General features: G+C 30.8%; 1 protein-coding gene across 2 annotated transcripts in view; it reads right to left on the bottom strand.

Annotated features, from left to right (window-relative positions):
* Positions 1-12,887, bottom strand: part of LOC106684979 (uncharacterized) — a 21,330-nt gene extending 8,443 nt beyond the window's left edge. For both annotated transcript variants that reach the window (XM_014427383.2, XM_024361980.1), the window contains exon 1: positions 12,783-12,887. In XM_014427383.2, the coding sequence (XP_014282869.2) occupies positions 12,783-12,869 (87 nt within the window). In that variant the 5' untranslated portion in view covers positions 12,870-12,887. The remainder of the gene's footprint in view (positions 1-12,782) is intronic.
* Between the last annotated feature and the right edge of the window lie 324 nt (positions 12,888-13,211).

The following is a 13,211-nucleotide window of genomic DNA, read 5'->3' as shown; positions in this document are numbered from 1 at the left end:
AAATAAAAAAAAAAAAAAAAAAAATCTTTCTTTACCCCACGATTCCTTATCTTCAAGTGGTATTTTGCTTGCTCAAATGATTATTTATTTCCGAAAAAGATAATCCGCTGCACAGACGGTTAACAAAATTTGCAGTGTGTACGATGATGATGCCTTAGAAGAAAACACCGTTTGTAAGTGGTTTGCACGGTAGAGAACCGGAAATTTTGGCTTGGAGGACGTAAAGCGCTCGGGTCGTACTCCAACTGTTGATGACCAAATTCATGCCTTGGTCACAGACAACCCTCACTTTACGACATGGGATATCGCAGAAACAATATTATAGAGAAAAAAAAAAACGTTTCAGAAAAATGTATGGGACGTACTGAAAGATCAGTAGTTAGTGAATTTATTTTGAAAAATTTATTTTCATTTGCCATATTTATATTCATATGTAAATATATAAAAACTACTACCCCTACGAAGATAAGTGTCATAAACTACTTTATAGTAAGTTTAAATTTTGAGTGTTGGCAGCCATATGTGCTTCTTATGGATCCAGAGATATATTTTTTCAAAAATCCAACATTTTATACGAACAACTAGAAATTAACATTTTGTCGAATATCATAAAAACTACTACTCCTACAAAGAAAAACATAATCAACTTTTTTGTAGTAAATTTAACCAGCTATAATTCGAGCGCTGGCAGACATCTGTACGTCCAATAGTTTCTGAAATAAAGTTTTTCATAAATCAAACTTTTTGTCCGAACAACTATAAATCAATTTGTTTTAGCAAATATCATGAAAACTACTATTCCTAAGAAGGTAAAGGTCTTAAACTTCAGTATAGTCCATTAAACTAGCTTTAATTTGAGTGCTAATAGACATCTGTATGTCACATAGTTCCTGAGATATAGATTTCTCAAAATAAATTAACAAACTACTAATCTTTCAGTAGATTTTAAAGAAATTTTGCTTTTTAAAAAGCTATATCTCGAGAACTATTGGACGTAAATAGTTCTTTTAGGGCTAATATTTCATAAAATTTACTCTTCTTTATCGAACTAGAGTTTCTAGTGTTAGTTTTTAAGATATAGAGCTCCGAATGAAATATTAATGTTTCTTTAAGGTTTGGAAACAGCCGCTATTTTTTATTCTCCCTACTTATGCTTTGCAGACTCATCAATTTTGACTAGTAATTATACTTAGTTTTTATTAAATTAATAAAAAAATGGGGTGAGATAACTGCCTTTTTTTCTTCCCGGCTCTTGTTAAATGGTTGAAGACTATCAAGTCTATTAGGACTCAAGTTGAAGATCGTCTAATGCACTAGAAAGTTTAAGGAGATGGTCAGGGGTGTGGTCAGTGTAGAACACAAATAAGTAAAACAAATATTTATTAGTGCCGACGTTTCGGCCAGAATTTCAGGCCTTCATCAGGGCATCTGGAGGCAGGTCAGCAAGTATTCACTGCCAACATCAAGTCCCTATCAACTACTTAAACATGCCTCCAGACGACCTGCTTAAGGCTTGATATTCTGATTGAATGGTTGTTACTAATAAATAAGTTTTTTCTTATCTTATCTATTAAGTAGTATGCAATCGATTTTCAGCTAATTGCAATATTTTAAGAGCTACAGGTCATAAACCTAAAAGAAAAGATTTGTATAAACCTGCAATATTAATGGATATAAACATCAGTATGAATGAATGAAATGGAATTTTAATTTGCGACATCTAGTTCCCTAAGAATAATTATAATAAGCATTTCAGTGTCAAATGTCTAGCTAAAAAGAATGGCTTAAGTAGTGACATAATCAATATAATAAAAAATAACATAAAAAATTATTACTTCGTTTTTTTAGTGAAGCCTTTTTAAAGAAGTTGATTTCATTCAGTGAACGACCAATTAATCCCCAACGTTCTCGAAGACCTCATTCAGTGGCGTACCGTGCTACGAGATATGGCAGAAGCGTCACGGCAAAAACATCCACGGTTGTTGGGCATGACAAATTGGCTTCATCATCTCCTGCAGTAGCAAACGTTTTGACCTAACCTAATTTTCTGGGACGCCTCCCCTATCTGGGTAATCTGTACAAGAGAGGACGTCTCACTCCGTTGCAGCTAATTCGGCGATGAAGAGCATGACCGGGGATCTGAGAAACATGAGATTCTTTGCGGATGGCTTGTCTCAAGAAGTACATTGTGTACTTAATGAGGAATAAATGGGTTACATTTATTAAATTTGTTAGTTTTTTATTGTTATAAATAATACTAAAATAAAAAAATCTCGGAATATAGCATGAAAATCAAAAGAATAAACTACATCTCTATTGAAATTTGATTTTTTTAAAATCATTAATTTATTGTTATTTACAACTGTATAAAAATATATACAACAAGTAAATTTGTTTTAGGTAAGATAGTGACATGATACAAACATGTGGAGGATCTACCCATTGATAGAACTATAATAACATTTCTAGAGGAGAAGATCCCAAGGCCATCTTCTTTTCAGACGTCTAGGAGGATTATTACGTAATAAAGGAGGAGAATCAGGTTAGAAACAAGTGGATTTGGGTGGTTGGGAAGTTTTCCATGGAAGGAATGGTATCTGGTTTTGGCCAAATCGGCAACATATGGGACATTGACGTCATGATGGATGACTTGATTTGTGACAAATTAAGGAGCGTTAAGGATTTTGGACTGTAAGGATTGCATTCGGGAGGAATCTGATGGTTTAGTTGAGCTCCAAAGCTAAACTCCGTATATCCAGATAGGCCTTATAATAGTCATGTAGATCAGTCTTTTGTAATGAATTGGAAATTTAGACCGTTTGTCTAGTAAATTTTGTAATAGTCGAAATCAACGTGCAGTTTCCTGTCTTTTTAGTCTTGTATTAGGATTTCATATCAGTCGTTTTTCGAGATGTAGTCCTAAGTAACGGATCTGTTCGACAGGAATAAGTGGGGTATTATTAAAGGATACTGTTGGGCCAGAGGTCATTGGTTTACGACGAAGGGTAAATGTGATTTGGTGGGATTTATTGGAATTAATTTTAATCCTCCAATTTTGGCACCATTCTTCAAAGTACTGTTTAAAACATAAATTATATATCTATAAAATAAAACAAAAGATCCTAGTGTAGGAAAGTGGTTCCTTGTTGCATGTGTGGGCTCAATTGTTTTAAAAGATTTTATGACTTATCTTATTTTGAAATATAAAATTGTTTCAGACAATTCTAATACTCGATAGCTTAAAAGATTGTTTGAAATTTTAAAATTATCTTATTTTCGATTATCGAGATACTATTTCCAAAAAATACCATGTCTCTACCAAATGTTTTAGTTAGGGTTAAAATGGATTGGACCAAGATGTCTTAATTTAGTTACATGTTAATCTTTTAGGATAAATTAAACTTATGTACTTTCAATAACCTTTTTTTTCCTAAATGACATACTTTATAAACCTTAAAAGAAGCATAATAGGCCGATATAGAAAATGTAATTTTCCTTTCAGAAAAAGAAGACAAAAATACTTCTACATTATCCACTTCAGAATTGGTCTCGGTGAAAAAGTTTCAGATCAGTCAGCAATTTCTCTGTTTCCCAGGAGCTGAAAATTCAGCATTTCTAATTCTACTATCACCGTTTCTCCCTTTCCCGTGTCCTATAATTCTCACATGAAATATATTATAAATCTATATCAGGATTTAAAGTGTAGAGTCCTATATATGCCCTATAGTAGTTAACGTACTATCTAAATGAATCTGAATGAACTTCCATCGTTATTTTAACAGTTGAGTACACAGGAGCGTAGATGAAAGAGAGACATTCCAGCTAAGCAATGACTGAAAAGGACCAACGTTGGGCACGTAGCGGTGGAGGTAGGTCCAGTATCCTTTCTTGTCCTTCTATTGTCATCTAACAATGCTCAAATCGGATCCTGTCGTTAGGTCAAAGGATTGAACGCGTAATTGTAAAAAAATTCGATCTATACCGGATCACAGTCAGTGAGGGCCTGCGGAAGAGGGAGTGAAAATCCCAGATATTAAAATTCCAGGAGAAGAGAAAGAGTTGCCTAAAACATATTTATAAAAAAAAAAAAAAAAAAAAAAATCAATTTCTAATATATAGTATATCGTACTTAATTATACCCAAAAGCCCAGCCTTCTATATAAATAGTTTAAAGAGAAAAGAAAGTCCTGCGTAAATGACTTTGTAAACAGGAACATCATTTAGATTCCATTATTCAAACGTGCTTAGGTAAGAAGAATTGTGATAAATTATACTTTTAAATAGAAACATTCAAGCACTACTTTTATTATTATGAAAACTTGGCATTAATAATTATTATCAACTTACTTATACTATTATTATTAGGTAATTTCAAAAAAATATATTTTATATAAGACAATAAACTTTTTAATGTTAGGATTCTTGTCTTAGTCACACTAAGAAATTTACTATATATTGAGTGGACAGAAAATTACGAATTAATCAACATACTGATGATTTTTATAAGAATAAAAATAATTCTGATTAAATGAAATAGATTAATTCATTTCTATAATAAAAAAAGAGGAAAATTGTACAATAGAAAAAGGTCATTCCAGATAACTTAGTACACTTTTGAACCAAACTTACTATCTCAGAATTTTTTCAAATTTTTCACGGATGTTGTGTAGATGTAAATTTGGAAAAAATGTAATGAATTACATGGCTATTAAGTCCTCATGAGCTAATTGACAACTGTCATTATATTATTATTATTGTCATCTATTGTTATATTAGTTTTAAAAACATCTAAAACAATACTAATACAAAAAAACAACACATTTAACAGACCTGTTAACAGACTCTCATCCATGTTATATCGTTTTAACAGGGTATTATACCAAATTGGAAAGGTGAGAAAGCTGCAAATAATCATTTACATACCAAACTCTGTAACAACTCCAACACTAATTTACAAGATGGTCATACAAATTAAAAATAAAATAATCTAAAAAACCTAAATAAAACAAAAAAAAATTAATCTAGTTTACTCTCATCAGTCGGATGATAAGGTACTCCTAACGTCTCAGATTGATTGACAGTAATACCACAAATGAACGGTCAGATTGTATAGTACTAAAAAATTACCGAAAAAAAGTATATGAAAGAAGAGGGTACTGATAAAGTAGATGGAAGTCTGTGGAGCACTTGGTTCATATCGCGAGTTTTAATTTAATTTGGAGGTAAATAAAAAAAAAATTAAAATAATTTCTGTATATTTCGAATCGAAACAGACTGCACAAGATTCTTACTAGTTGAAATCTCATTTACAACTAAACATCAGACGGACTGAATGCATGGAGGTCTTCATGATTGAGTTGGGTCTGGTTTTAAATTATGACTGCAATTCTGACCGATCGTGCTCCTTTTAGATAAACTTTAATAATATAAACGAAATTTTATGTTTCCTTTGTCGTAGATTTTTATGTTCCCTAAGTAGCAACAAGAAAAAAATTTAACGGGCAAAACATTCCATTACCATTAATTTATTTTAAAATCTTGTCTAAATGTATAGTCCATAATATATGCAAAATCCAAAATAAAGTCTACTCTAAATAATGTGCATTGCACGGAGAAACTGTTAATTAATTTTGAGTTACGGTTTTTTTTTTAAACATTAAATGAACTAAGTTTTTAAAATTTAAATCAGTTATTCCTTCCATAATAAACTCCCAAACCCACTAGTTTCTAACCTTGCTTCCTCTTCCATTCCTGGCAATCCTCCGAGGCGCCTGAAAAGAATATGGCCTCGTGACCTTATATTGTAAACTGTTTTTAGAGTTCTACTACTGGGTAGTTTCTCTACATGCTGTATTAAAACAATTTGTCATTATGATCAAATTTACTTGTATTTTTTTACAGCTGTAAATATCAATAACTAAATTTTAAAAAAAAATAAATTAAATCAAGTATCATTAGATAGGATGAATCATTTTAGAAAAAATTTTTTTTTTTTTTTTATAAAAGGAAGATTGTCTGGATGTGGTAGAAAAAACTCAACTGAATTCTTCCTTTTATAAAAAAAAAAAAAAAGAAAAGTTTTTTCTTAAATATTTTATCCTATCTCATGTTATTTGATGAGAAGCAATACAGTCAATGAACTGTCTTCTAATTTTTTTGTTTGTTATTGTGCCCAAGAATGATTCCGATCAATAAAAATATTGAATTTTGTTTCTTAGGTCCACCCGATCTATCAAGAACCTGATAGACTTGTAGTATTTCATGAGTACTAACATTTTTATATTTTCTGTTCGGTTCTTAATTTACAATTCAGCATTAGTCAGATGGATTGAGGGTGGTGATATAATTCATCTCACTTTCATTCATAATGACATAATTCATCTCACTTTCATTCATAATGACATAATTCATGTCACTTTGATTTTCGAATGTCTATCATTCCGACTGGTCTTTTAGAGATCCCGTATGAATGGTGTTAACAGATTTAAACATTAGTTAAAAATAGCAAAACGGGTTAATTGTTAAATAGGCTGCACGAAACCGCCCAATACATTTTGGTTTTTTTCTGAATATTTCCTATAATAGGGGTATTCATTATGTTGTGTTAAATGTAAAATGTTTTACCATGTGCTAAAAAATCTGAAATATGTACATAAATATGTGCTAATAAATTGTCAAATATTTAAAAAAATATGTATTTATAAATAATTTATTATTCAACAATATAAATTACTAATTAATTAGCAGTTTTATAACTTAAAAAAAGTTACATAAATATGTATTTATTATATATTATATGAATAATATTTTAAAGAAATTCTGTTAAAATATGTACAAAAAAATGTACTTAGAGAAAACATAGCTGTTCAATAATTAATAACATTAATTAGTAATTGTAATTAAACTAGGGGAGCGAATCAAGACTAAGATGAGAAAGGACCATGGGAAGGGGGGAAACAGAGAAATGGATTGAGGAGTAAACAAACAAATTCTAGGAAAATGCTACAGGAATAAGACCCTTGCTCTTTCTGAAAAATTCTCGATGTAATTCTGTGTGAAAATTTATTATTGCCATTGCTTTTAATTTGTGTTCAAAGATGAAGATATACAATTTTTACGCACTATTTTTCATGCGTTCTCTCGAATTTTACGTAGTTGTTGCGAAAAATGTATTTACAATTGAACAAATAATTTAAGGATATACGTGATTCAGGACAAAATATGTAAAAAATAACAAATATTTGAGAAAATATGTGATTTACAACAAAATATGTAAAAAAGGCCAAATATTTAAAAATATGTGAATTAAAAATGTCTTCTTTTGGCCCTGAAAAGTCTTGAAACATCTTTAGTTAGTAAGGAATCGCAGATATCATGGTCAGGTAAAAATATTTGAAAACATAAAAATCCTATTCCTAGTTATAACATTGTGAGCATCCCTATCTAAAGTTATGTTAAATGGTAAATGCATAAGAGCTCTTAGCGGATTTTCTGAGCAACTTTCTTTATAATCATTCCTTCCTAAACTTCATATTATTGTTTAGTTCTATGTTTTCATTAAAGTAATTTACTACAAAAAGCCTAAATTGAGTGAAAAGTAGAAGTTGTGTGAAAGTTTGGCTACTGAGTGCCTTGTTGATCTTCTAATTTGTGAGGATCAAGATGAGTTAATTGAAAACTATCATAACATTATTATTATTATTGTTATCCATTGTTATATTTGTTATAAAAAAATTCTAAAACAATACTAAAAAAACACAACCAAGTAACCTAACACAACAAACAAAACGATGACGTGCTTAGCTGGTCTGTTGCATGACGTCATTCTCCATTTAACAGACCTATTAACAGACTCTCAACCATGTTATATCGTTTTAATAGGGTGTAAAAGAAGGAAATATTTCTCTATTTAACATGTTAAACTAAAGATCATAAAAACCTCTAATATTCACTGAAATAGACATGTTGCGGTGAATAAACCATGAAATATTTTCTACGGCTTGTAAAACTCTTAACCTATTTCGACTGCAACTTTTCCCTCTCACCCTCGAAATGCTACATTATTATTTCAGAAATAGAACATTACTCTTTTTTATTTATTTTAGAAAAGCATGGTGAGCTCTAAAGTTATTATTGTATTGACTATCGTAGTCTGACTTTGACCAGTGATACGCTCTATTTCTCACAGCCTGTCTGTTAGAGTCAGAGCATTAACCGTTCGTGATTTGGTCATGAACTTCGTTGAATTGCAAATTATCTAATAAGGTACTAATTGGAGCTTAGTGCAGTTGGTTGATGCAGTAGGTTAGTGCAGTAGGTTGATGCATCGCTAATATTTTATTCATAACAATCAAATAGCTTCTAGGCGTGAAATATAAGTTATCAACTGAACAGGAAAATCAAATAAAATAATTATTGTAAAATTAATGCACATAATTACGTCAGTTGAATCGTTTATTTCCATAACTTATCCAAATATAGTTGAAAATAGAGGATTCACATAAATCTCTTTTCGATAATTAAAATTTGGCAGGTTTGCATCTTATTAATACACAAACTACACATGTTTTACAAAGTATCCGATAGAACAAAGAAAGAATAAAATGGGACTTCTTTTTTTTTTTTTTTACTTTATTGATTTTATTTACAACCAGCGAATGAGATGTTGAATAAAAAAATCATGTCATGAAAGCATGAAGGTTAAAGTCATCCAATGGTACCTCACCATTAAATTTTTTTTTTTTAATAATTTATTTACTGTTATTTACAACTGTATAAATATATACACATCAAGTAAATTTCTTGTAAGTTATACTATGACATGATACAAACATGTGGAGAATCCACCCATTGGTAGAACTCCAAAAACATTTCTAGAGAAGGAGATCTCGAGGCCATCTTCTTTTCAGACGCCTAGAAGGATTATTATGTAGTGAAGGAGAGGCCAGGTTAGAAACGAGTTGGCATGGATGGTTGGTAAGTTTATCATGGAAGGATTGGTATCCGGTTCTGGCCAAATCGGCAACATAGGGGACATTGAGGTCCTGATGGATGATTTGTGAGGATTGATCAGTATGCTGTGTAATGTAGCGACCCGATGTATTTGGGCAGCATGAATGAATAAAGTATTTCTTTCTCTCATATAACGTTTTGTATTCGAACATCAGGTATTTTTCATCAAATACGTATTTATACAGTCTTTCAATGATCTTGTATGACTGGAAACACTTTTGAACTATATTGGATAATAAATTAACTTAAAATCATAAAGCCGACAGTGAGTTGTTGGGTCTCATCTACAGACAATTGTGAAGAGAGGAGTTGATCATAACACGCCTCAGAACTGTCGGTGGATCCGTGACCATCTGATAAGATAGGACCTACCTCAGTGTCAACTCTGTAAAGTAAGTATGACTATGACTCACATCTCTGAGGAGTGTCATCGATACAGAAGGATTATGGGAATATGGAGCTCTTCGGGGAATCGGGAGAGAGTGAGGAGAGCATTAACAAGAATTCATTAATCATCGCAATAATTCTCTGATGTAGATTTCATTTTTATTATTTACTTCATTTAATTAACCTTATTCAACTTCTCAATTAATCATTTGCTTATTTATAATCGCATATAAAAAGTCAATAATTCACACAACTGTTAGTTCAGGTATTCATCTTCATTCATTTCATGTAATTTTTTTAAAATAAACCATGAATGGAATTTCCCTAGGTAATAGTTTAAAAGAATATAGTTTTAAAAAAGAAAAGAAAATATTAATAAGTGTTTTTACACGTTTCAAAAGTAAAAAAAAAAAGAAAAAAGATTTTTAAAATTGAAAAAGTGGTACGTAATACCATTGAAAAAGATAAGCTTTTGACAATTGAATTTCGTTAATATTTCTACAAACTTTAAAAATACGAAATAGGATAATTTTAGAATATTTGCACAGAAATATGGGACATTCAATTACAGGATTTCTTACTGTTGTATGAACCTCTATTGGGTCTTAAACATATTTTTATAAGTGCCAACATACAAGAAAAATTTAATAAGCTTAAAACTTACTGTCATTATAGTACCCCTTTTATCATAAAACGTAAAATTCGATTCAATACATCAAAATAATTTTTAAGATTGGAATTCAAGACTGAAACGACAAGAAACTGCTCGTAGATTCCGATTACTACAACACTTACTTGACAAACGCTCTAAACTTCCCATTCATTACAAAAAATTAGTATACACTACAATAATCAGACCAATTTGGACATATGGAATTAAGCTCTGGGACTCCACCAAACCATCAAATTCTTCCCGCATCCAATCGTTACAATCCAAAATCCTGCGTAAAATCCTTGATGCTCCTTATTACGTCACAAATAAACTCATTCACAGAGACCTTAACATCCCATTCGTTGCAGATTTGACCCAAAACAGATATGTGTCTTTCCATTTCAAACTCCTCAACCATACTAACCCATTAATTCTTAATCTTTCATCCTTAACAATCCCTGATAATCCTTCGAGGCGTCTGAAAAGAACATGGCCACGGGACCTTCTAATTTAAATTAATGTTTGAAGTACCACCAATGGGTGGTTCCTTCCAAAGATTTTCAAGTGTATATGAAACATACTACATATTTACCTATTGTATTATTTTGTACAATTGTAAAGTACATTAAATAAATAATAAAAAAAGATTGGAATTCGCATTACTTTGACCGCGATGATAATAGGTGAAACCGTAAGACAAAACAGGTTTTTTTACGTTTTGATTTTCCTTTTGCCTGCATATTACCATACTAGAAAAATAATAAATTATAATATTTTTATTCTAATGAACATTTTGATAAATCGAGTGAAAAACGATCGTTCTTGAACAATAAATTCTACTGGATTTGGCGAATGACACAATTCTTCCTTTTTCAACTGCAATAATTTATTTCATATAATCAGCAACGTTTCGGGAAATATCCCCCATCTTTAGGTTGCTATAAAACCAAATTCAACAAAAATCTAGAACATGCGCTCACAACACTACTAATAGCAACCTGAAGATGGAGGATATTTCCCGATACGTTGTTGCTGATTATATGAAATGAATTATTGCAGTTGGAAAAGGAAGAATTGTGTCATTCACCAAATCTTAATTCCAGAGACTCTTCCAGTAAAAGGTCATTAAGTTTAGGATAATTCTAATTCTAAAATTAGAATTAAAATAAATTCTACTTTCCTTTATTACAATTTAGTAGGTTATGTTAAAATTGTCTTTTAGTAAATTTTATAAATATGAAACGAGATGTCTACCATCCTCCTATAAATGTCTCAACAAATTCTAAAATTAAATTTCAATTAAATATTTTTCAAAGGGTTTTAATGATATGTTATTTCAAGGAAAAATACAACTAGTTTTAAATTGTTAAATTTATTACAGTAGACGTTTCGACCTAATACCAGCATCTTTTCAACCTTCAATGATGATATTCTACATTGTATGATTTTTTATCCCTAACTTAATCAACAAGTTTTCTAAAATCATTACTTCAATATGAAGTTTTGTTTTCCACGTAAACGTCAAATATAACAAATACTTGAATAGAATATGGTCCGAGTGCGGTCAAAAAAACTCAAATAGTAAATAATTATAATATTTTATTGAGCCAACGTTTCACCCCACGTTTCAGGGCTTCGTCAGGGCTAAAAAAGATACAAACACTATAGTTATAAAAAGAAAAAAACATAAGTGTAAAATAACAGAATAAAAAAAATTACAAATCAAATGATGAGACAGAATGCCAGGTATGCACGGCAGTCAAATACAAAGTGACGGTTTGTATTGGGAGGAGTGGGGATGGCAGTTATGCCACAATAACGAAAATTATTTTTAAAGTAAACATAGTAAAAAAGTATTTAAATTAGGTGAACAATAAAATACATAATAGGGGGAGAAGAAATTTAATAAAAAAAAAAAGGAGAGAAAAACAAAGGAAAAGTAAAGCATAAAATAATGGGATACAATGTGTGTAAGTGATTAAAAAACAAAATATACCAAATGAGTGGGGATACAGAAAATTGTAAAATATAATAGAAAATTAATAATGAAGTAATCACATTTTTAGACCTGACGTGGGGCGAAACGTTGGCTCAATAAAATAGTATAATTATCTACTATTTGAATTTTTTTGACCGCGCTCAGACCATATTCCATTCATCTTTACACACGGTCAATCAAAAATCTTCCAGTAATAAATACTTGCTTTCTTAAAATAAAAATTTATTAAGATAATATGTGACATTGTAACTTTTTATGATTCTTGATTCTTATTAAAGATGCTTTGTAAATACCGTTCAGAAATGTTTAGATTAAATAGAAGTAAACTACAAACATCACTGTTGTTGTTAATTTGATTGAAGGTAAAGCATAAAAAAAAAAAAATTAGGAACGTTTATTAAATTCACTCGATAAACAGTGTCTCATCCCCTCAGAAAATTCGGAAACGTAACTATATGAATGTGAGTTATAATGCCACCAAATATTGTACACTACTCGTTGAAGTTAACTATTTTTTTAAGTTCTTCTTTGAAGACGAACAAGATATCTATTCCATGTTGTTTAACTTTTAATATCGATCTGAATTTTTTATAATAATTCAGCAATAAAGTAAATATATGGAGTAATCGGTTACACTAATTAACTTGATACAGTCTACACGAGCGTTAAAGTCTTTCGTTCACAGCGAGCGTTTAAGTCTCCCGTTCACATCGAGCACTGACGAAAACATACCTGCTTTATGATCTCTTCCTCCTTCTCTTCGATGCCGTTTCCTGACAGACCACCAGCGACGGCCGCCTCCGACCAGGCGACGAACATGAGGAATAGAACTGCTGTTCTTGCTGCCATTGTCCTGAAGAATCTGCGGTACTAGGGCAACCCCCTGGCTATTTCTACAGCCCGCCCCACCACCGCATCAGGGGCGAAAGTATGGAGAATTAAACCACCCTCTAACATTTTGCTCTGTTTTTTTTTTTGTTTTTTTCACGAATTCTTATGCTTAAATATGTAGTGTATTATTATTATTATAAATTATTATTGAATTAATTTAAGTTTTATATTTACCGTTACACCTTGCATGTTAATAGTAAAAAGTTTATTTGGCACTAAATCTTTTCTTAGAAACACAATATATTTAAAATAAACAAATATTTCTTAAAT

The sequence above is a fragment of the Halyomorpha halys genome, unplaced genomic scaffold (assembly GCF_000696795.3).
Source record: "Halyomorpha halys isolate HHAL.00 unplaced genomic scaffold, Hhal_1.1 Scaffold640.1, whole genome shotgun sequence".
NCBI classification, from domain to species: Eukaryota; Metazoa; Arthropoda; class Insecta; order Hemiptera; family Pentatomidae; genus Halyomorpha; species Halyomorpha halys.
This window is presented reverse-complemented; position numbering and strand designations above follow the sequence as displayed.